This window comes from Quercus suber, unplaced genomic scaffold (genome assembly GCF_002906115.3).
Source record: "Quercus suber isolate HL8 unplaced genomic scaffold, Cork oak 2.0 scaffold_128, whole genome shotgun sequence".
Taxonomy (NCBI): domain Eukaryota; kingdom Viridiplantae; phylum Streptophyta; class Magnoliopsida; order Fagales; family Fagaceae; genus Quercus; species Quercus suber.
The window spans coordinates 972,681-997,804 of record NW_027069591.1 but is presented as its reverse complement, the minus strand read 5'-3'; the positions used below and the strand labels follow the sequence as shown (position 1 = coordinate 997,804).

General features: G+C 35.5%; 2 protein-coding genes across 4 annotated transcripts; both read left to right on the top strand.

Moving 5' to 3' along the window:
- The first annotated feature begins 1,008 nt into the window (after window positions 1-1,008).
- LOC112040556 (uncharacterized) lies at window positions 1,009-10,144 on the top strand. Of its 3 annotated transcripts, none has more exons than XM_065776111.1 (10): window positions 1,009-1,338; window positions 1,431-1,562; window positions 2,442-2,558; window positions 3,482-3,532; window positions 3,904-3,993; window positions 4,091-4,237; window positions 4,458-4,568; window positions 5,130-5,186; window positions 6,505-7,227; window positions 9,651-10,144. In XM_065776111.1, exons 1-10 carry the CDS (start codon window positions 1,246-1,248, stop codon window positions 9,945-9,947), a joined length of 1,818 nt encoding a protein of 605 aa, XP_065632183.1. In that variant the 5' UTR covers window positions 1,009-1,245; the 3' UTR covers window positions 9,948-10,144. The 3 variants fall into 3 exon arrangements, with proteins under 3 accessions (XP_065632183.1, XP_065632182.1, XP_065632184.1); XM_065776110.1 differs by having other exon boundaries at window positions 1,010-1,338; window positions 2,421-2,558; XM_065776112.1 differs by lacking the exon at window positions 5,130-5,186 and having other exon boundaries at window positions 1,011-1,338; window positions 2,421-2,558.
- Window positions 10,145-13,879: 3,735 nt separating this feature from the next.
- Window positions 13,880-24,388, top strand: LOC136068666 (ataxin-3 homolog). Its single transcript, XM_065776095.1, has 3 exons — window positions 13,880-14,454; window positions 19,442-19,633; window positions 24,122-24,388. The coding sequence occupies exons 1-3, from the start codon at window positions 14,149-14,151 to the stop codon at window positions 24,386-24,388; spliced, it is 765 nt and encodes a 254-aa protein (XP_065632167.1). The 5' UTR covers window positions 13,880-14,148.
- The last annotated feature ends 736 nt before the right edge of the window (window positions 24,389-25,124 follow it).

Sequence of the window (25,124 nt, the reverse complement as noted above, 5' to 3'; positions counted from 1 at the left end):
TGTATATGTGTGTGAAGCTTCCTCTTGGAGACTTGAATCCCGGCCCTTACCCCATACACCCCACAAGTATTTATACTTGTAAAGTGATTATCGCATTAAGGGTGTGCGGTGGTAAATTGCAATTATTTCAAAAAACGTCATTTCTAAACAATTTTTTTTTAAAATTCCTAATGGAATGAAGCAAAAAAAAAAAAAAAAAAAAAAAAATTACATGGTTGCTTAACCATACCTTATTTGTTTGTTAAGAACTTTATAGACTGGTAGTTCAATTGACGGATTATATTGTTTTCAACGAAAATGCATAGGTTCAAATCTTCCTCCTCATTGTATATATCAAATTATTTTTTTAAAAAAAAAACCTTCTTCGTCTTTCCTTTATATTGGGGTTGTGCAAAAAAATTATTGTTGGAACTTTTTAAAGTTTGATGACAATAATTAATTTTTAACCAAAAAAAGCTTTTACCAATCAAGATAATCTTATAAAAATTGAAATATTCTCTAACTGTTATTAATGGAATAATTATGTGTTGGTTTACTTCAAATCTCAAAAGAATGGAGTATCATTTTTTTAAAAAGTTTTAGAGCGACATTTTATTTAACCAAGTATCAAGAAATATACTTCTAAAAAAATTATCAAGAAATATAATTCCATTTATCAAAAAATAAAAAAAGAAATATAATTCCAAAAAAAATTATATCTTCTAAAAATTTTTCAAAAAAAAATACTATATTCACAATATTTTCATAAATTTTTCATCACAAATCTTAAATAGTAGATTGTTATTGGCTGTTACTAGATAAATAAGTAATTTGGTTGTGTATTTAAATTATAACTAATAATAACTTACCATTAAAATTTATTGTAAGAATGTGATACAGGTAACACTTTTTTTTAAAAAATAAAAAAAAAATTTTGGGGAAAAAAATATTTTACACCAAAAAAAAGGAGCTGTAAAAAGATTGAAAGGCCGGATAGAATCTGAAAGTTTTGTTTTGGGCCTAAGCAACTAGCGTTTATGTCCATTCCCACTACTCATCCATCAATTCAGACACTCCTCTACCAACTTCCAAAGCACCATTAAACCAAAAACAGTACTCTAATAAAAAAAACCCTAGAATTAGAATCTATAAGAAAAAGTAACCGAAAACAATCGTACTAGTAAGAACAACAACACAACAATCTTTGCGATTTAGATGATAGAATTGGCCTGAGAATTCTTGGCTGGACAATTTTCGGAACCAGAAATGGGTGCGAGCCGCAAACTTCAGGGCGAGATAGATCGAGTTCTCAAGAAGGTTCAAGAAGGCGTCGATGTGTTCGACAGTATTTGGAACAAGGTCATCGATTCACGCAATCTGCGCTGTGATATTAATGCAGCAATTGCTTCGAGTTTTTGACTGATTATTATTTTTTGTTGTTGGAAATTTAGGTTTACGATACGGATAATGCGAACCAGAAGGAGAAGTTCGAGGCGGACTTGAAAAAGGAGATTAAGAAATTACAGAGGTACAGAGACCAAATCAAGACATGGATTCAGTCTAGCGAGATCAAGGACAAGAAGGTCTCTCTCTTTCTCTTTCAATTTTGTGTTTATGGCTAAATTATTAAGTACACACTTTAACTTTGCTCGAAATTCAATTAAGTACTGTAACTTCATGATTTATTGATTTCAGTCCTATAAATTTTACTTTAATTCAATGTTAGTAATTCTGTCACATTGTGTTGATAGGTGACCTAAGAATGTCTTAGTTTTAGAAATTAAAAAAAAATACCTAAATTATGTTGTTTTGGGGCACCCTTCTAATGGAAGGACACCGTCTGACATTTGGAATTTGACACGGTCGTGTTTGATGAGGTGTATTTGGAGGGAGCTTTCGGGGATGTGGAGAGCCTGGGGGATCAGCTCCTTGCCTTGTTCTCGTTCGTAGGCACTTTGTTTGATTGCATGAAGTAGTCTTACTTATCAAAAGAAAAAAAGAAGAAGTGGACAGAAGGACTACATTAAAAACGAATAGAAGTTATAGGGTAAAGTTAAAAGGTTGCAATTAGTAATTTAGCATTTTTTTGTAACTTTCTTCTTTTATTGGAAATGCACTGCCTAGTACTATTGGGCATTGGTTGTCACCAATGAGTTCAAATGTATCTTATCAAGTTTGATCACACTGAAAAAATGAGTGTTAAGTCCTGTTTTTATTTTATGTTCAAGTAGTTCTTAATATGAGATAATTCTAGGTTGTTTGTGAGAGTAGCAAACTAGCAATTAATCTTTGTAACATGTCAAAATATCTTTGTTGTTGTTGTTGTTGTTGGGTAGACTATGATATATTGATCTGAAACATGTTAATATTGCAATTATGGATTTACTTTTTGATTTGAAGATGACAATTAATTCTTTTTCTTTTGATACATGTTGACGTAGGTTAGTGCCTCTTATGAGCAGGCTCTGGTGGATGCTCGCAAACTTATTGAGCGTGAAATGGAAAGATTTAAGATCTGTGAAAAGGAGACTAAGACAAAAGCATTCTCTAAAGAAGGACTGGGTCAACAACCTAAAACTGTAAGCAGTACATTTTGTGATGCCTTGCCTGATGACCTGATGTTGTGTTAAAGTTGAGAAATGCTGTTTGTAAGATTTTTAAGTGGCCTTCCAAATTGAAGACTTTCTTTTTTGGGCTAGTGTGATGACAGATCTGCAAGCGGCAATGACCTGTGTCTTGTCCAATTTTAATAATGGGAAAATTGCTCACCTTTGTTTGCTAGCTTTGCATATGCTAATACAGTTTTTTCTAACATAATATGAGAGTTTGCCTTCTTTTTTGCTTGATGGTGACAGACACAATGCACGTGCTTCTTGTCACACATTCTCTCTCTTCAATATGTATATCTGTATGTATGTATAGAGCTCCAGACCTTCCTTTCCTCTGGAGCAATTTTGGATAGTGAAAGTGGTTGCTGAGGTGGCACCATTGAATAAATTAACTATACCTTTCCTGGAGCTGTATTGCTTTTGGTGCAGTGTCTAACCATGGGCAAATTTGATAGTGTAGAAATCTAGGGTTGAGAATTGTTTTGGTTCCAACATTTTCTTTCCACATATACTTGTAGATCTTGTTTTGCCTCTCATGTCACAGTTATGCATTTTTTAGAAGGGAAGATAAATAGGAGAATGTTTGCAAATAGCATATTATTCAGGTCTTTTTTGTTAAACTTAGTAGTTGTTAATGTTTGTTTTTGCAGCTGGTGGAGTATCTTCACCCGAATTCACAAGATCATCTCTTATGTTTTTTATTTCTAGAAATCATTTTCTTGTTTCTTACATAAAGTGTACCTTGTACTTTACATCTTAAAGTGAAATAAATAGTTATTACCCATCAAAAGCATGTGTATGTTGTTCTATATTCCATACTTATAAAAAAAGTAGTTCTATAATCCGCTAGAAAAGTTTCTGCAGATCACTTTACTTATATTTTTTGGTGATAGGATCCAAGGGAGAAGGCTAAATCAGAGACAAGGGATTGGTTGAACAATGTGGTATGAAATTAAGCCTTTTGATTCATATGACTTGTCTAATTCTAGCTTGTATGTGTTTGTGAATGCTGCATGCATATTTACCGACTTGTTTCATTACTAGCTTACATGTGTTGTGCATGGTGCATGCTAAATGTCACCGAATTGTTTTTTCCACCATGTATTCGATGGCTTGTTTCGTTACTTGTTTGTACTCATTTTGGACCATTTTGTTGTCCTTCTTAGTAAGTGCAACTTCTTAGAAAATCTACAATATGTTGATCTGTCAACATAAATTTTACATTTTACATGGTCAGATTGCTTACTCTTGTTATTGTATGTATCTGAAATATTATTCAGTAAATAATTTTGTGATGTATTCTGTTCCTAAGTAGGTTGGGGAGTTGGAGTCTCAGATTGATAGCTTTGAAGCTGAGTTGGAGGGGCTATCTGTTAAGAAGGGAAAGACTAGGCCACCAAGACTGGTAGGACAAACACATACTCTATAAATGTTTTTTTGTTGGTTTTGTTTTGTTTTTTTTTTCCTGAGCCTCAACAGTTTTTGGTTCTTTTGTATGGCAGACACATTTAGAGACATCCATTACCCGGCACAAGGCTCATATTATGAAGTTGGAACTAATCTTGAGGCTACTGGATAATGATGAACTGAGTCCTGAGCAGGTTAATGATGTTAAGGACTTTTTGGAAGACTATGTGGACCGTAATCAGGTCTGTAGTGCTTCATATTCAAGTTTGTTCCCTTTTCATTGCTATTGTAAGCAGTTAATTTAGATGAAATACACTCTGTCAAGAGTTTCTGTAATGCCTCTTTTTAATTTTTTACCCATGTGATATCCTATTTAATCAGGAATATATGTTTAACCTTTCCTTTTAGATCTCTTATTTCAGAGTTATTTTGACTAACTTTTTTATTTTTAATTTTTGGCAGGAGGATTTTGATGAATTTAGTGATGTTGACGAGCTTTACATCACGTTACCATTAGACAAGGTGGAGTCTCTTGAAGATTTGGTTGTAATTGGTCCTCCCAGTCTTGTTAAGGTAATTATTTATTATTTTTATTTTATTGTCACACAGTATGTGTTTTCTGATTTCGAATATCTAGTTGGAAGTTTGAAAGATATTTTCTTAGCTGTTGTCATGTAGATTTTTTAAAACGATTGATTTAATATCTCTTCCAATTGAGGTTGATTTATAGGTTAACTCGGAGAAGCTGACATCTTTATTTATTTATTTATTTTGTTGATAAGTTGGAGAAGCCGACATCCTTTTACATTAGCCTTTTGACTAGTAATAGAGTTTGCCATAACTACATAAGCTTCAGTATAGGCCAAGTTGAGTTGGTTTTTCTGATTGCCAGAACTGTGCAAAATCAGAGTTTGGCTGGGTGATTTCAGGGCATATTGATTTGACAGTACTAGATTCAATTAATTCAATTTTCTGTTCTTTATGGTATTTTAACTCATTTCCTGGTCTATTATGGAGTGCCCTACCATTTTTTTTGGCAAAATATCTCTCATTTTGGTTAGTATTTCTGAACTTTAGGACATGAGGTGATGCATTAGGTTCTCTGAAAACCCAATTTAATTGTGTTTTTGGCAGGGTACACCTGTTCTTAGCTTGAAGACATCATTGGTAGCATCAGCACCTCAAGTGCCTGTAAGTGTTTCTATGTATCTTTGACAAAGACATTAATCCTGAACCAATATGGTTGAAGGTATGGATTAATGACTTTTGACTCAAATGGCACTTCCTCCTCTTACAACAATGGGTGAAGGGTGAGTCATGGGTTTAAAACCCGCTGGATGTGTGTGTAACTTACCAATAAAAAAGGGTCTAGCTTTGCACTCTCACTGTTTTGATTACAGGAGCATTATTCATTAGGTTTGATGGGAAAAACATTTATTGAGATTTTTTTTATATAAAAATGGTTCTTCCTTTCACTTATCATGAAAGAGAAAGGTCATAACCTAGTGTAGCATGGGGCACGTGGAATCCCATATGAATCAGTGAGGGCCACCTTTGAGGCTAAATGTTCTGGGGCTGATTGATAGTGAAGTAGTACTGTGAGGGAAGGCTGAAAAGAACCCCCCCATCTGGGCATGAAATAGAGCATGAAACTGTAAGCTCCCAATTAGTAGGAGCTTCCCAGGGCTCTGCCATTGAATACGTTCGTTTTCACTGCCTAGATTAATTGATTGATAATGGTCATTTCTTATTAACTTAGATAACTTGCATGCTTGTATGTTAGTAATGCTGCAGTCCGCCATGATGGCAGTTCTTTTGGGTTTCTCAAGTACAGTGGTAGCTGCAGAAAAGCCCCCTTTCTTACTCCTCATATGAGACTTGAGAGCATTTGCGTAAGTGGGATGGTCAAAAAAAGAGGCAAGGCATGTTTAGCAGTAGGTTCCTTCAAGTTTCAGTTTGGCCAACGCAATACATCTTCCAATTTTCGCATTGGAATTAACAAAGAAATTTATTTATATTACAGATAGCAACACCCCCCCCCACGGTGCGGGCGTTCTTTTCTTTTAAGTTTTAATATGTGACAAAATGTGGGTTATATTGTTGCAGGTTAAGTGCATCTAGTTGAAGGGTCCCTTTTGTTGATTTTCAATTGTATAGACTATTGTTGCCGGAATTTTGTTCAGTTTTGATGTCAAAGAGTCCTATATATGTGTTATATTCATTTTGGAGGTGCCATCTAACCATATACTAATTAGATTTTTGGTCTTATGATATCATATAAGTCCTTCCTCCCTTTCTCACCAGGATGGTTAGGAAGTCTTTTGAGTAGATTAACAACTATCATTGTGTTATTGTGAATAACTCTGGTTCATACATGGGAGTTTTTATTATTTGAGCTGGACTTTTATTATGTATAATTATATGGCTTTTTGATGCCCCACCCCCCATTATCTCTTGTAATTACTTTTTTGTTTTCCTCATTTAATAAGGGTGATGGTTTCCTTTCCAGGCCACTGCTGCACCTAATCAGCAGGGTGTTGTCCAGGAGCAAGTTGAAGATTCAGCTTCCCAGGATAGTAATTCTGATACTGTTGCAAGAACTCCACCTGCCAAAAATAGTGTAATTGGTTCTTCTGCAGTATCAACACCAGTTGGGAGTCATGCAACCCCTATTGTTCCAGTTCATAATTTATCCAGTGTCTCCACTGCTACAGTGAGCCTTCCAGGTTCAGCTTCTGTTCGAGGTGCCATGGAGAACAGTGGTCCTGTCAATTCTTCTTCTCCTTTGAGTCTGCCTACTGCTGCAAAGGAAGAAGATAGTTTTCCTGGCCACAGATCATCTCCATCTCTTTCTGATACCGGACTTGTAAGGGGCATTGGTAGAGGTGGCCTCTCCAGCCAACCATCAGCTAGTATTCCTCTTAGTCCTAGCAATGTAGTTCCTACCAATGGAGCTGTTGGTGCAGTCCCTACAGCCTCGGACATGGCAAAGAGAAACATTTTAGGAGCTGATGAGAGACTTGGGAGTAGTGGCATGGTGCAGCCTTTGGTTTCCCCACTAAGTAATAGAATTATTTTGCCTCAGGCTGCCAAGGCAAATGATGGAACTGGCTTGATTGATACTAGTAATGTTGGTGATCCTGTAACTATAGGTGGCAGAATCTTTTCCCCTCCTGTGGTCCCTGGTATGCAATGGAGGACTGGAAGTACCTTTCAGAATCAGAATGAAGCAGTATGTTACTTTGTACCTTTTAAATGCTTATCTTTGATGGCCATCTGAGTATGGGCTTGTAGAGTAGCTTATCTATAATTTGTTTTTGTGTAAGATTTATACAGATCTCCTCCCCTCCCCTTGCTTCACCCCTCAACCCCCACACCCACCCCCCCACCCCGCCAATAAAAAGAAAAAAAAAGAAAAGAAGAATCATATTTGATTTCTTGCGGTTTAATTTATCATTTTTTTTAAAAAAAATTTATCTTGAGAGGTTATTAAACTATTTCCCTTCTCCTTGTTTTCAAATTTTACCCTCCTTTGAACATTACCAAACCATCTCAAGTAGTACGTCCATTCATAATAGAGCGACTTAATTTTATGCTAGTCGTCAACCTACCACAACCCTCCTTTTATTGGGCTTGAGACTGTCTCTGAACAAAATATGTGATACTAAGCATAGGCTTAGGCGGAGTTAGAAGGAAATATAGATGAAATCAAGAGAAAATGAGAGAAAAAAAAAAGCAGATAAGATAAAAATATATAATGAAAGTATTCCACTTAAGGTGCACCTGTCCTGAAGTGGGATGGGGCCTCTCGCTTACTGTCACAATGTAGGTGATACGGGTCACTGTGCTCTACCTCTGTTTGGTGGTGGTGGTAGTGTTGGTGATGTATGTTGTCTAGTCCCATTAAGTTGGGGGAGGTATAATTTTTTCTGCAACTGGTGTTCTGAGTGGTGCTATTAATATAGAGATGGTATAAGTTTTTCTAGTCTTGAGTAGGGAAAAAAATTATGTCTAGGTATGGACATAATATTGATTTTGAGGAGGTGATGCTTAAGTGAAAAATGGTACTTGTACGGAAAAAAGCCGACTGAGATGGAGTTGAGATTCTATGTTGATTGCTGACCTAGTTCAATATTTCTCCTATTTGAGTAATTTAGACATGCTTAATGGATGAGCTTTTTGTATCTACGACCAGGAAGCACGGACATGAAAATAGCGATATGACAATTTCTGAAAAATTAGGACACGACATGACGGGGATACATATATTAATTAATTATTACATATTTTTTTAAGAAATTATTTTTTCATATAATGTTAAGCATGTATCAATTTAAGAGCAATAATGGATAATACTTTGTAATTTCCAAAAAACCAAAGTACAAGTGGAGGTTGTAAGATAAGAGGTGATTAAAGCGGTCATGCCCATCTTTTGTCTAACCTGAACTGATTTTGAGTGGTTGATGTCTGGCTGTTAACTTTGTTTTTTTTGGGGAAGGCTGATAGGGGGTTGTCAGAAAATATCTGTAGTTAAAAATATAATACATATTCTTGTTCATTTAATACCTGCTACTGTACATTTAACTTACTGATCAATAAAAAAAGATGTAATAATTTTAGGGAAAATTTGTTAGGACCTGTGTCATACCTCAGTTATGCTTTAGTCTCACTGCAGCAGCTTTGAAAAAGAAGAAGGAAAAGAGTTTTATACTAAGTAGCTATGCTCACTGGAAATTCATAGTTGTACAAGCAAAGGCTTTCATATGTATTGTTCAATTTAACAGTTTGTGGAACTATTGCTTTTTTGTTCTAAAATATGCTTTTTAACAGTTATTATTAGGACCGTTGCATTTGGATCTCTGCGTAAGTTTCACCAGTAATGGTTCTGTCTGTAATTTCCTTTTTGGACCTGTGTGTGTGTATGCATGGGTTTTTGTGTGACTAGTATCATAAAAAAATGTGTTAAATGAAGCAGGAATCCTAATGAATGCTTAAATATTGATTTGGTCTAAATTCTACTATTCACAAGGCTTACACACAAAATGCTTTAACATTGATAGTAATTTGGACATGAATTCATCATATTAGCAAACGATGATCATTTTTCTGATGCTTTGGTAACCACTAAGGTTTGAGGAAATCTTCAAGCTAGCTCAATTGTGGTCTATTATTCCAAATACTCCAAATTATTTACTAAAGAACTGTTTTTCCAAGTAGTATGAGTATTCGCAACATTACTGTCTACTATAAGATACTTCGGGTATCCTTTTTTTTTGCTCCTCCACTTTGTTTGTAGAGCTTTTCATTATGATAACCCTAACCTCTTTAGTGTACCTGGTGCCAATGGGGTCTAGCTCAAATGGCACCTCTGGGCCATAAGAAGGGGTGTAGGTGAAGGTTGTGAGTTCAAAACCTACTTGTTGTGTAAAGTTACCAATAAAAAAAATTCTTTACTTCGTGGTCATTATTGTCATTCTTTGTGGTTAAAGTAAGTGGTCTTTATGCCTTTTGATGTTGATTTTCGCAAAAGAATTTCAGTTCACATCTGCACTATGACCTTTATAAGATTGTCCAATAAAATTTCCAGCAATTTGTGATGTTATTTCTTGGAAAAAACATGGATGATCATTGGAGCTAAGCTATCTTCCTTTTCAGGGCCAATTTCGTGGAAGAACCGAAATTGCACCTGATCAGCGGGAGAAATATGTGCAACGCCTTCAACAAGTGCAACAACAAGGTCACAGTACCCTTCTTAGCATGCCGCCTCTTTCTGGAGGAAATCATAAGCAGTTTTCTGCTCAACAGCAAAGCCCACTCTTGCAGCAGGTGCCCTTTCTTGTTTGTTCTTTTCAATATTTTGGTTGTGTTTTGTCTCTAAACCACATTCAACTTCTCATGGGAAAATTTAGTATTGACCAAGATTTTTCAGACTGCAGTTTTGTGACTAATTAGATGGTATGAAGACAATTTAGAATCAGCATGTCATGTAAGAAATTAGATTTGGTCTCCAACTTGACATTCATATCATATACACCCACGAAATACGGACTTGTGTTTTCTCTGACAATGATTGTTCTATGACCCAAAAGAGGGTTAAGCTTTAAGTTTTCCACTTTATCACATACCCTATTGTTTAAAGTGTAGGGAGTATTTTTATTATTTTGAACAGCCACTGTGCAAGCCCTTCAAAAAAAAAAAAAAATCTAGAAATTTGATATGTCAACACATCAAATGGATTCTCCTTAAAGGTGGATCCTTTTTCATAGAAAGCGATTTTTTGCTGATGGTGTGTCATCATATATTGCAAGTCATCCTATAGCTGGATCAATTCCATTTCGTATATGTAAGCAGTTAATAAACGGGGATAATGGTAATAATATGTACATGTTTTGGTTCAAAAGAGGTGATGCTGAAGGAAAAAGTTTTTTTTTTTTTTTTTTTTTTNCCTCAGAGTCATGAAGAGAAAAGAGGCAGTTTGCATGGCTAATAAGTTTAATTTTTTATTTATTATTTATTTTTATTTGAGAAACACACACACATATATAGGGAAACAGGGATGAGATAAGGAAATACACTCACACAGACTACACAGACTGATTTCTTTTACTTTTAATAGTTTAATAGTTAATAGGTTTATGGATTAGATAGTTGATAGGTTTATGGATTAGACTACATAGACTGATTTCTTTTACTTTTATTTTTTTTATTTTTCATGAAAAGCCAGCATAAATTTTAAAAAATCACCTCAAGCAATTAGTTAGACATGTTTTAGATTGAGCTAGTCCCACATTAAATAATAATGACAAGAGAGAGCGGTTAATATAACATAGATTTAAGCTTTTTGGGAAAAATGTTCTCCCGCTAACAGTCCCAACTTTTTAATTCTTCCAATTAAAGTCCCATATATATATATATATATAATATTTCTTGATAAGCTCCATTTGGTCGAGTCATAAGGATTATGTGTGTTGTGTTGATTTTTCACAGTTACTAGGTCAGATTCGAAATTGGTTATGGAGGTTTAACCATGGAAAACGGGTGAAATAGTTAATTTTGTTAATTTAGTACCTAACATAGAGTTTTTATTAATAAATTCAGTTATGTAATATCACATTAATTTATTAATTAGTTGAGTTTTTTACAAGCAGAGGAAGGGAGAATTTTGTTAACTCAGTCTCGGACGGTTTGAATTGTGAGTCCTAGTCCTACGTTGTTTTAGAAACCAACTCTGAGGTTATTAGGATTCCGAGTTCTTTTAGTAATATAGATATTCGTTGGATCGTTTCCTCTTAAGTCGGATTTTGTTGTGTTGGGTTGGGTTGTGTGTCTTGTGTCCATGACCCTTGAGTGTTTGTCTTCCAAAATCTTGGCGTACAATTAAAAACTTGCTAATGGCTTTGTCTTCAAATTTATGTTTATGTTGGTGTAATCGATTTGTCTTGTCTCACTAGTGTAGTACAATAGTGTGGCACGACTCACATTACATGATTAAATAATTGAAGGGTGCTATATTCATTAATTCAAGTCCTCCATGGAAATTGGAGTCTTCTAAACTGTTTTATGTAGTTCTAAATTTTAAAATTTAAAATTTGGATTTAAATCTTTAATCTGTTTTGGGTATCTCATTCCCATGAAATTATGATGGGTTGTTTTATTTTGTTATTATATTCTATACAATATGTAAAAGCTGAAATTTAGCATTTATTATTATCATTATGGTTTATTTCGGTCTATTTTGATGCACTTACTTTTTTTTTGATAGGATGATGCACTTACTTAAGAATAAGGAAAGACATTTGGGTTGAGAAAAACTATTCTAAATCCGAAATTATTTTAATTTAAAGCATTTGTTCATTGACCCAAAATTTCAATTTAAAACTTCTGTGTTATGTAAAAATCATTAATTAAACTATTAGTTAGGAAGAAACTTATTTATGTTCGTTTATTTAACAATCGAGCCAAGTTCAAGCCTAAACTTAGGCTCAACTATTAAACAAACCAAATTCAAATAGTAATGTATTTTGTAAACAAGCTCGAGAGTGTATGAGACTAGATTTAAGTATATATAATATTATATATACTAAAACAATACAACTCCAATTATAATTTAGTTATTAATTATTAGCTTAAATTTGCGAAGGACTAAAAATTTTAGTCGTGATGTTTACTATATATGAGAAAAGAATAGTTTAATTAAGTTACTCGGGAACAACTTCAAACTCATTAGACCAAAAAACGAAAAGACCCAACCAAAACTCAGCTCATGTTTGAAATAATAAGCTTAAACTCTTAATACTATATAACCCTAAATTTCAAGAACATCCCTCCTTGAGAAGAGCATCTCCAACAGCCCCTGTATATCTATTTTTGGAGCACCAAATGCCACTGTTCATGCTCCAGCGGCTTCTCCATACGCGCAGATTCTCCAAATTTTATTTTGAAGTTGCTACAGTAGTTCTCTTGTTTTAGAGAACACTGTAGCAACTCCAAACCATTATTTCATCTTAAAAAATACCCGGCCGAATAAAAAAAAATTCTTTCTCTTTCCTCCTCTCTTCTCTGTTCATCTCTCTCTCTCAAACGGTAACCAATCAAAACACAAACACAATCACAGATCAAGAACAGGGAAAAATACAAATTTAATTAGAACAACAAATCTAAAATCAAAACAAAAACAACAGATCAAGAGCATGAAAGCCTATCTAAGCTCCATTGTAACAAAAAAGTGAATCAGAACAAGATTATTAAAAAAAAAAAAAAAAAAGAAGAAGAAGAAGATAGACGAAGCTGATCTGACCCAGCCTGGTGGTGGGGAGGACGATGAGCGGCGGCTGGAGCAGCAGCTGGAGCTGGAGCGGCGACTGGAGCTGGAACGGTAGCTGGAGCGGCGGCTGGAGCGGCAGCTGGAGCTGGAGTGCCGGCTGGAGCTGGAACGGCAGCTGGAGTGGTGGCTGGAGCGGCGGTGGAGGCCCAAGCCGATCTCTCCTCTCTCTTTCTCCTCTCTCTCTCTCTCTCTCTCTCTCTCTCTTTTCTCTGATGTGAAGAGTAAAAATGAGGTTGCTGGAAGGAGAAAAAGAAATAAAGGAAAAGGGATGGAGGACACGTGTGTGGAGGAGAATGAAATTTAAGAATAAAAAATAATATAAAAAATAAAAAATCTTAATTAAGAAATTTTACTACAATATTTTCACAATAAATTTTAAGTAATAGATTGTTATTAGTCAATATTGGCGAGGAAAAAAATAATTTCAGTAGTAAATTCAAATTAGAACTAGTAATAATTTTTCACATAAATTTTGTTGTGAAAGTATTGCGTAAAATATTGTGAATATAACACATCTCATTTAAAAATATAGTTGTTAAAAAAATAATAAATGATGATAAAAAAAGAATAAAGAATGAATGAATAAATAATATTTAAATAAGATAAAGAATGAAATAGAAAATCTGTTGGAAGTGTATTTGAAAAAGTGAATATGTAAAAGTTAAATGTCACTGTTCATTCTCCAAATAGTACAAAAATTTAAAAAAGCTGCTGGAGATGCTCGAAGCGATATTTGATTTTAAATGTTTTTACCAAAAACGCTAAATAGTGCCAACAAGTTAAGTTACACGAATCTTATTTTTTCTAAGAGAGATGCTATGTCTACAACAATTTTACAACATTTTTACAACAAATCACAAGTGGTTAGTTGTTATTGGTTCAAATTTGAAACTAACACTAAGATTACTTTTTTGCCCCAACAATAACAATCAATAACAACCTGCCACTTAGGAAATGTTGTAAAAATGTTGTAGAAATGTTGTAGACGTAGTATTTCTCTTTTTGGAGACTGCCGGCACGTCTTTTAAATAGTGAATGAATAAAGGGGTATACGTATATGTAAGGATACGTGGCAAACAGTTGTTTGCACGTGGTGACTCAACGTCCGAGTCAAGACAGAACTAACCGATATTCTTCCCTTTCCTCTCTTTCCTTCTTTCCTTCCTTCATCTTCTTTTAGATTCTTCTCTTCTCTTCTCTTCTCTTCTTTTCTTTCTACCAAAAATATTGCTAAACAGTTAAATATACAAATTTCACGCACACAGGGAGCTAATTTTTTCAGATTCTAGGGTTTCGTTCTTTCGATTTCTTCAAATTTTAGAGAGAGAAATGGAGGGAGCGAGCAATGGAGGGATGTTGTACCACGAGGTACAAGAGTCGAAGCTGTGCGCCGTGCATTGCGTCAACACGGTGCTCCAGGGACCTTTCTTCTCCGAATTCGATTTGGCCGCGCTCGCCTCCGATCTCGATCGCAAGGAGCGCCAGATGATGATGCTCGAGCTCGAAGGAGGTGGTGGAGGAGGAGGAGGAGGGGTAGGCGGCGGCGGCGGCGGAGGCGGAGGTGGTGTCGCCTCCGGAGACTTCCTCTCCGTCGAGTCCCACAACGTCTCCTTGGATGGTGATTTCAGTATCCAGGTACAATGGTTTGGTTCTCCTTGCCAATATCACTTTTTATATTCCCTGTTTGGTTCCTCTTGAAAAAGTAAAAAGAAGATATCTTTGCTATATTTGTGTTTTTCAGTTTTAGAAAAAATGGCTTAGTGGGAAAGAAAGAGGTGAAATTGTTGTTAAAGAACAAAAGGGCGAACTTTCTATTTTTGAATATTTATTAATGTTTAGTGGTGTTCATTATTCATGGTGATTGCTATGAGAAAAGACTCAATCTTTGGCATTTAGTGAATCATTTGATGCCACTCAAGTCCATAAGTAATAATTAAAAGATACCAATAGGGGTGAGGGCCAATTAAGGAGGTGATCAAGAATTTGATTTTGGTTAGGGTAGAGCCACAGTGCAGACCCGGGTTCGATTCCCGGCTGGTGCAGCTTATCTAGTAATTTAACCCTTAAAAAAAAGATTGGATAAAACAGACAGGTGGAGAAGAATACATGTGGTCAATCTTGATTAGCTTATTGATGATCCATAACCACTCCAAAGTTTTGGGACTATGGCTTGGTGGTTTTCGTTGTTGTTGTAGGAACTAATTTACACTGTGATTGTTTTTGGCCAAGATTCATGGGTTACGTTACTTACATGTGGCTGCCAAAAATATTTGTTCTTGATAGGCATAACCGTTAGTTATAATATTTGCAGTTGTAACTTTACTTTTGCTCATCATGGTCTGCTTAATTAGTTTCTCTTTAGAATTATAGACATTGAATGGCACAATTTAGCTACCCATAATTCTGTGGGTGATGAATAGCCTTGACTGGATGTTGCTCTACATTGGCATGTTAAACACCTTTAATGACAGGCCTGATGATTAATAAGTAATAGAAATCACAAGAGATGGCCTTTTTTTATTAGGACAAATTTTTCCTCCAAATCAATTTGGATAAATCTACTACAATCTACTTATCTACTTTCCATATGGATATATATGTGCAGGTTTTAATATGCAGTTAAAGAGAGTAGTGGTATAATTGGAAGTGTAATGATGGCGTCTTTGTGATTTTCAGTTATTGAAATTTCCAAAATTTTCTCCATCTTACCCTCTCTATAGTATTTTTAAAAAACTGAAGGGATTTGAATTTCATTATTTTTGTGCTTTGGCTTGTGGGTCGCAAAATGTCTTGCTTTAAACCTTGTGTTATATGACATTGGTAGTCAGGACTGAAGCATTATTGCAGTGTATGTTCTAGGCAAAGAGTTATGGGGCTGGAAAATATTTATTTACCAGTTCTTCTTTTTTGTTGTTTTATACAAATATTTCAATCTCTTGGTCCTTTAAACCTTAGAGTTATACGACTCCAACAAAATCAGATATTTTGTTTTTTGGGGGGGGGGCGCAAGTTAGGTGACATTAACTAGAGTTAGGTCAGTCTGAACTAATCAAAAAGATAAAGCTCTAACCAGAGGTCGTTTTTAGTAAATTCAGTTGTAGCATATTCTTGTTTGTGGCAGGATTGCTCATTGTATGCAAAGCCATAGGTTCTGTTTGGACACCTCTAGCCATAAATTAGTCTTTGGAATTCCCTAGAGAGCATGTTGGGTATTACATGAGCTCAGGTTGATTGTTAACTTTTGGGCCTCAAAATATGGGCCTGAAATTAGTCCACCCTGAAGAGGCATGGCTTGGCATGATCAAGTTGTGAGTCAGACCCTTTGAAGAATGTCTCACTGCCTGTTTGCTTTTAGCATCATTGTATATTATTGTTATGTCTCATGTAATCATGTTGAGTTTCCTGTTTCCCTATCTGTAATTCCCTGAAAAAAAAAAAAAACTTGAAGTGGGTTACGTATCATATGATTCTGTTACTAGAATGTCGGGTATTACATGAGCTCAGCTTGATTGTTAAATTTTAGGCCTCAAAATATGGGGCTGAAATTAGTCCACCCTGAAGAGGCATGGCTTGGCCTAATCAAGTTGTGAGTCAGACCTTTTGAAGAATGTCTCACTGCCTGTTTGCTTTTAGCATCATTGTATATTATTGTTATGCCTCGTGTAATCATGTTGAGTTTCCCTGACTGTAATTCGCTAAAAGGAAAAATAAAAAATAAAAAACTTGAAGTGGGTTACATATCATATTATTTAGTTACTAGGAAAAACTATGCAGACGGAGCTGCTTCTCCATTATCAAACTCATTTTAATCGTCATCAAAAATTTTCTTGCTATGAGTCTATTAGTTTAGCCCACCTGCAATGATTTTTTGTTAAATAACTTCAATGATTGTGTGTGCGCGCGCGCATATGTGTGTGTGTGTATAGTAAAATTGCAAGTTGACCTAACACCCCACCGCTCCTGCCAGCGCACTAACAGCTCTAGCACTGAAAACAGCATCATTGAAGAGAAATTAAATAAGTATAAAATTAAAGACCACAATTCTTAGGCCACCACACAATGTAGGAATGAGTGATTCACATCCTCCCCATAACTTTTACACATAAAGCACCACTCCTTATGCTCCTCTCTTGTTAATTATTTTTTTGTCGAGACCCTCCAAATGCCACATACTACGAGAAGAAAGCCACCCTCTGAGCACCTGAGTTTTCCATATACTTTCCTGAGGAAAGTATGGTTCACTCCCTCCTCCCCCCGCGGTGCCCCCCCTCTCCTCTTTGTGTATTAGCTTTACATGAAAAACTTTTTGTTGTGAGGGGACCCACACCAGTCTGTCCGCCTCCCCATACCGGATCTTACTTTTGTAAAGATCCTCCAATAACTGTGTCATGTTCTCTACTTCTCAATCCTACACAGCACAAAGGAACAAAGGATTCCAATAGAACTGCTCATGTATAACCTCTATAATCTCTATTGTCCAATATTAGGTTTTATATTTGGATTTGGTTAAATGCTGGATTGTGTTTTTTATTGTCCAGATAACTAGGGTTATTATAATCATAAAAAGGGAATTATGCTTGTTGTGGTATATATCTTGATTATATCTTTTCTTATAATAGAATGAGACAGTTATGTTTGTTAGTGGTGCTGAGGACTGCAAACAAGAAGGGAGATAGATTATGTTAGCTTTTTGGCTGACTTCGTTTTTCAAAACTATTATAAAAGTATCTCAAAAATAAGTAGGATAACAGATTGTTAAGAAATTGGTATCATCCCTTAACGTGCTAAATGGTATCACTGATATGTATTAGCAAGATGAAGCTAAAGTGTTTAACAAGAAGACTGAAATTCAGCAGGCAAATTTATCAGTTTCATTGGGAACTAGTTTAGTTCATAAATATCTTGATCCTCACTTTTGGATATCCATACATTTTGGTTGATGGGGGGTCTTTATGTCCAACATAGGGAAGGGGCAAGGGTCTAAACTTTTATAAGCTTGTCTTGAGAAGACAACAGAGGACAGAAGAGTGACTCAAGAGTAACCCACTGAATTTAGCTCATTTCTTGGTTCTACTTAGGTTCTATACTGACATCTTCAGTCATTTACCTTGTTCAACATTCTGCAAAAAAAAATGAAGTCTCTGCTATCTAAATATTCAATTTTGATATTGTGTATGTTATCTTCTTTGAGGAGAGAGAGAAAGAGGGGGGGAGGGGGGGACTGTGTACATGTGATAGACTTGAACCAACTAGCAATCCTGTTGCTAACACCACCCTCATTGCCCAAAGGTTCAAAACTTTTCAAAGTTTTGTCGGTTTCCATTGCTTTAAGTTGTTGCTTTTTCCCAAAAGTGGTTATCAATATTTTATTAAATTTCAAATGTGGTCAGTAACTCCACATACATAGTAACCAGATTATAGTTGAAATTGTGTAGTACTGATTTGGTGAGCCAACCATTTTAGTATTCCATCCTAACTAGTCCCATGGTTACCATGCAGTGTTTCTAACTGTTTTAAACTCTAATTATTATCCTCATCATCAAAACTTGTTTTGCATTACAGCATGGCATGCCCCGCATTACAGCATGGCATGCCCCACTGGCATCATTGCCCTTGTGATGTAATGGAAATTCAATCAGTGAGAACAAGCCCTCTTCTGCAGTCAATTTTGAAGTAAATCATGAGAAATAAATCATGTAGTACCAAAATTCCATATCGGTTCTGTTCTTCACTAGAAACCACAATTTTTTAGTAAAGAGATGCATACTCTCAGTCACACACACCCTTATTAATGCATCCGACCCCAGTATCTTGAGACTAATTCTTGATTGTTGTTTGAAATCCTTGGAAAGCCTTAAGAAATATGTCTAAAGTGATAGGGAGATGTAATTTATTCTCTTTATTCATGTGAAATTCCACTGGGAAACCCTGGCTGCTGGAAATGATTTTTTCCTTCTCAAATAAAGAAAGGATTAGAGATCTAGGAAGATGTACAACAGTAACCAAAGGCTTAGTCCTAACATTTTGGGGTTGATGATGGATCCTCAACAGGCTAATGAGGGTTGGCCACATATATTCTTTTCCTCCATTCTATTCAAATCTAGGAAGATGTACATGCACAAAAAACTTGGGTCTTATTTTGGAATCCTCATAAAGGCCTTTAGGAATCAATCTGAAGTGACAGTAGAGGTAATTCACCTGCCCTTTATTATGTGAAAACCCATAGGATAGTCAGATTGCTAGTAGAATTTTTCTTGCATCAATTGAAACGTGTTTTGATCTGATGTATTGTAGACTATTATCCTGTTTCTTTGACATTAGATACTTCTTATATGATATTTATCTCTTGCACGCATTGAGGCTTGGTAATTTTCACATTTTAATCAGTTTGTTTAGTTTGAGGGATTGGTGTTCTCTTTTACACCGAGTTGGGAAATAATTTATGATCCAATTAGTCTTAGGCAGTGATGATTTGTATTTTATTATTATTTTGTTTTAGTTTTAGCTTTAGTTTGTATGGGCAAATATTATACTCCTGCATTATTTTTTCACCATCATTGTAGCTTGATAGCTAATATTTAACATTTTTATGATGTGACTAATTAGAGAGTCTTTCTTGCAGGTGCTACAAAAGGCTTTAGAGGTATGGGATTTGCAAGTCATACCCCTTGATTCTCCAATTGCGGAGCATGCCCAAGTTGACCCTGAGCTGGAAAATGCATTTATCTGTCACTTGCAAGACCATTGGTTCTGTATCAGGAAAGTGAATGGGGAATGGTATAACTTTGACAGTCTCTATGCAGCCCCCCAGCNAGTGACGTTTTGTAACTCGATTTTCATAAAGTCGAGTTACATGCAATTTTTTTTCTTTTTTTTTACCTATAACTCGATTTTATGAAAATCGAGTTACAAAACGTCACTATAGGTCCTTAAAACGTCACTATAGGGTCCCTAAAAACGCCGTTATAGGGCCTAACTCGATTTTCAGAAACTCGATTTTCAAAAGAGGGGCATTTCCCTAATTAGTTTGAGAAATAGGGCAAAATGCTGGATTTTTTTTCAGAAAGGGGCAAAAAGCAATTTTGTCCTGAGGTTTGAGTGCCATCATATAGGAAATTCTTGTGGGAAAGAACAGATACTTGAAATGGTTTTAATTTCCTACATTTTCTATAACTACTCTTTCTTGGTTGTCTCTTTTCTAAGGTACTATATGCCTGTCCTTATGGGTAATAGCTAATTATCGAATTGAATTTTCACCGATTAATTAGAAACTTCTTTGTTTGCAGACTTGTAAATTGTATAGTTATTTGTTTTCCTATTTTATTATTGGTCCAAAAAATTCAAAAGTAGTTCAATTTCCTTTCATGGTGTCCATAATTGTTGTGAAAATCCAAATTCTACTTTCTTGATTTTTCCTTCACACTAAAGGGTACTTGAAAGTTTAGTTGCATGTTTTTCATGTCAAATCACAATAATGTTACATTTTGTTTCAATCATAGGAGAGAATGGGAAGCAAGTCAAATTGGGTTAATGTAAACGGCATCTGCTGGATATGACCATCGAGTAGCACAAGAAGTATTCAAGAAGATGGGTTACAATTATAATGCTACGCTATTTGAAAAAGTACAAAGCAATGGTAGAAGCACTAGGTGTGTACAAGGAAGTGAAAGCTCTTATGAATTTGAGAAGCTTCATTTAGGTGGATACTTTTGTAATGGAAATTTTAATGCTAGTTTGCTTTAAAAAAAAAAACACTAATTACATGCAGAGGATGAAGTCTTGATAGTATAATTCATTCTTCAAATATAAGAATAAGTGTGTGTTTGGCTCCAAATTAAAAAGCTAACTTCTATTATTCATGGGTCTCATTACACTTTTTGGTACTATTCATAGGTCCCATTGTACTATTTCAGCTAACTTTTACATTTATTTACAGTTGAAAACTGAAAACACTGTAGCAAAATAATTTTTAAATGTGTAAATAGTGCCGAGAGACCAATTTTTAATGAAAATTTCGCTGAAAAAAGAGGTTTGTGGGTCCCGTAAACAGTGCACGGGACCCAAGTTTGGATGTAAATGCCAGACGCGTTTGCTATCCAAATGCACACTAAGTATGAATTAATTCAGATTCTACCAAGGAATTTTTTTTACTGTCTTTCATTGTTTTGATTTGATCCTGATTCTACTAAGAAATGTTTTTTACGGCCTTTCATTGTTTTGAATGTTTTTACTTTTTAGTGTGATGTACTTATGTTTCTATTATTTGAGCCATTAAATTATAAAATAGAATCAACTGCTCATCTTCTGGAGCTAGCCTACTATGTATCTATGTCATTGTCAAGGCTCTTAAAGGTCCTTCCTTACCTGAAATCCCTCCCACCAAATATATTATATCATATTGCGGAGAATGTAAGTCAAAACTATATGCTTCTTCTTCAAGTGTCCATTTGGTAAAAATTATTTTTGCCAACTTATTTTACTATTTAACTTATTTTTATTACTATTCATAAGTCTTATTGTACTTTTTGATATTATTCATGACTCTCACTATACTATTTCAGCTAATTTTTACCTTTATTTATAATATTTTCAGTAAAAAAATTTCAGTTTTAGTAAAATAAGCGAATCTCAAACGGACCCTAAAATATTGATAAATCCTCTACCCAATAGACTGCATCCAAAATGTTGGGTTAAAATGAATTGACCCCTTGCAAATTAATTAATTACCAAAGTTAATTAATTAGATCAAATTACATGCAATAGCGTGACAGCACAAACAAATCACCAATTATTCTAAATGTAGCAAAAAATAAATTTGACATAGGTGATTTGTTTACGAATAGAGAAATCCACCGAGGCAAAATCCCATCAGGTGAATTTCAGGTCACCACTCCCAAGAATCCACTATTATCAATTACAAGCAGTTGCAAGTATAAAGAATCTTACCAAACCCTTTGGCCTATCCCAAAATACTAACCTACAGTTGAACCCTTACTCCAATACCCATTTGGACTTGTATTTGTAGTGGCAATCTTCTAGTTCAATGCACGAATCCCAGTACATGACTAACCAATGATGCACGGATTCAAGTACATGACTAATACCAACAACTTGAAGAAGATGTTGGCTGCAAAGTTCTTCACTTCATCAACAATGAAGATCAGGAAACTCCTTGGTTACAAAACCTTTTGCGTAAAGATGCAATAGCTTTTTTAGAGAGAATGATGAACTAGGTCACTTTTTGCATAAGTTTTCCTTGTATGACGGCCTTTAAAAATAAGCTTTATATATATCTAGGGTTGTGAGAAAATAAACCCTACACATACATGTTAGCTAAGGCCAAAAATCAGATCTGAAAATTATGATTTCGTAGATCTCAATGGATTCAACTTTTGTCGAGCTTCTGTTGAGCTTTTGTTGAGCTTCGTCCTTAAATATTGATAGATACTTTTTCTGTCGAGATTTAATGAACAATTCTTCTTCACTTGTTTCTTGGTTAGATTTGCATAGCTTCATACTTAACTTGAACACTTATTTCTTGAAACACTAAACTCATCCTAGATCTACCCAATTATAAGTAAAGTGTGTTTGTCAAAGAATTAGCCAATTTACATAAAATATGTCCCTAACACAAAATAATTTTGGCCTCTTTTGCTAGCCTTGTTGCTGGCTCATAGTCATAAAGCTGACTTTCCCAAGAGTGCACACTACCCAATATCTTAATCATACAACAACTATCCTATCCTCATGTGGCTTGGTGTGTGGTAGTTATGCAAATTGTGAAGTTCGAGAATTTGTGAACTCTTTAAATGTGGGAAATGTTAAACACCGTTAATTTACAGGTTAGTAAACACTAGTAATTTTTTTTTTTTTGATAGGAGGTCAGTAAACACCATTAAATTCACATAAATGACTCGAATTATTTTAACTTGATCATTTATAAATAGAGATCATAGCAATGCTCAAAAACTAAAAACAAGGAACAAAATAACATCCAATGCCAAAATAAAGCTAAAGCTAAAATTAAGGACTTTGTTAATATCTAAAACTACCTATGGATTGATAGCACAATAGAAAATATAATTTCTAATAGTGGTTATCAAATCCTAATTTAATATTTTCATAAACTTTCTTGTAATATTTTAATATAACTTAGAGAGTGATGATGTGCTGAAATCGTCAGTGAGTTGTAGGCTCCAAATTACTTGTTTGGGTACCAATGGAAAAAGAACAAATGGACCAAACAGAAAGCATCGGTGTGGTACTAGCCAAGAACCTTCCAAAGGTCAAGTTAATGAATGAGAAATCTCTAAGAACTCTATAGTGAGAGAGCTAGGGATTTCCTGCGTACTTGTTCATGAACTAGAAATTTATGGTCTTCATTACACGAAGATCATCATTCACCCAGAGAAGACGTTACGTATTTATTATGCACATTGATGACGAAACGTTACGGATGGAGCAATGGTCACAGAATGAGCTGTGATCTCCAGAAAAAGATTTTGTAACTAGTTGTTGAGCATAAATACAACACATCATTGCCCATTAATGAGGCATATAACTATAAAAGAGAAGACAATAGAAGTTAAAGGTACACACAAATGCTCTACGAAATCACTTGCTACTCATTTTCTCTCCAGAATCATTCTCCCTTACTAACTAACCATTGGAGGTGGTTTGGCTAACGCCACACCGGCGTGTTACTTTTCCCTTCAGTTCATTTTGCAGGATTCTTATCTCCAAAGACGACCTCATTCATAGCATCGTCCATCTGCTACGACGAGGAGCTCAACTGTTGATTTTTTGCATCATTAGTTTGGTGTCGTCTGTAGGGAACGCTAATCATTCAAGCCATCTTTCCTAGTGACAAAAGAGTTCCTCGAAGTACGAGATGGAAGTAGAAACTAGACCTCAGCTAGATGCTGTGCAACAACAACAAATCCAAGCCTTCTTGCCTAATGTGGAAGAGCTAACTCAACAAAATGAAGAGCTACAAAAGACGATAGAGTCTCAAAACTCAGAATGTCGGTGAACAAGTGAAAACCAAAATGAAGATTCCACTCGAATGGAGAATGAGCTCCACAACATGAGGAAGGAGGTGGATGAGCTAAAAAGTACTATGAAGGACAAATGCGGAAAGAATCTGGATGGGATGATTCGAAGGACGGACTCACCTTTCACCACTGAAGTATTGAACCATCCCCTCTCGCCAAGATTCCATCTCCCGCAGTTGGATTCATATGACAATTCCAAAGATCCCTTGGATCACATTGAATCATTTAAGACGCTGATGCTATTGTAGATGACCCCAGACAAAGTGATGTTTAGGGCATTCCCAACAACGCTGAAGGGAGCAACCAAAGTATGGTTCAGCAAGATACCCCTAGGAATCATTGCAGACTTTGAACAACTTAGCAAGGGTTTTATTTGTCATTTCATTGGGGGGCAAAGGCACAAAAAGCCAATTGGCCATCTTCTTAACATTCAGAAAGCCAAAGGAGAATCACTAAGGCAGTACGTCACTCGGTTCAATAAGGAGCTGCTGCAAGTAGACAAAGCTAAAGATTAAGTCATCCTAACAACCTTCCAAGTAGGATTACTACTAGGAGATTTCTTCTTCTTCTCAATCACTAAAAGTCCAACAAAAACAGTAGCGAAGTTGCTCTGTAAAGCCCCAAAGTACATGAATGCGGAGGATGCAGTGCTTGCAAAGGAGATGAAAGGGAAAAAGAAGAGAGACAAAGGAATAAACAGCAATCAGGATAAGAAGAAGAAGGAGCTTTTAGATAGGAAACCCAAGTACACCAACTTCACTCCTTTAACAATGCAAATTGAGCAGGTCCTTATGTCGATAAAAGACGACCTTTCCCTGCAATGGCCGAAGCCAATTAGCATTCCAATAGAGAGGAGGGACAAGAGCAAGTGTACTGTAGATTCCACCAGGACCACGGGCATCGTACTGATGAGTGTGGGCACTTGAAAGACCAGGTGGAAACTTTAATCTGACAAGGAAAGTTGCAAAAATACGTCAGAAAGACAGAGCCATACAAATACCAATGGAAGGACAACCAGGATAGAACTCCAAAGGTAAGGTATAGCAAACCCCCAGTAGGAGAAATAAAGACGATCTCAACAAGATTGACGGTAGGCAGAACACTAAAGTCCTTGAAAAAAGCACATGGGAGAGAAATAAACAGTGTCCATTCGCGGGTCCCTCCAATGAAGATGCCAAAGAATGACGTGCCTGATATTGTCTTTTCTGAGAGAGACAGTTGCAGCATCATGCAACCCCATAACGATCCACT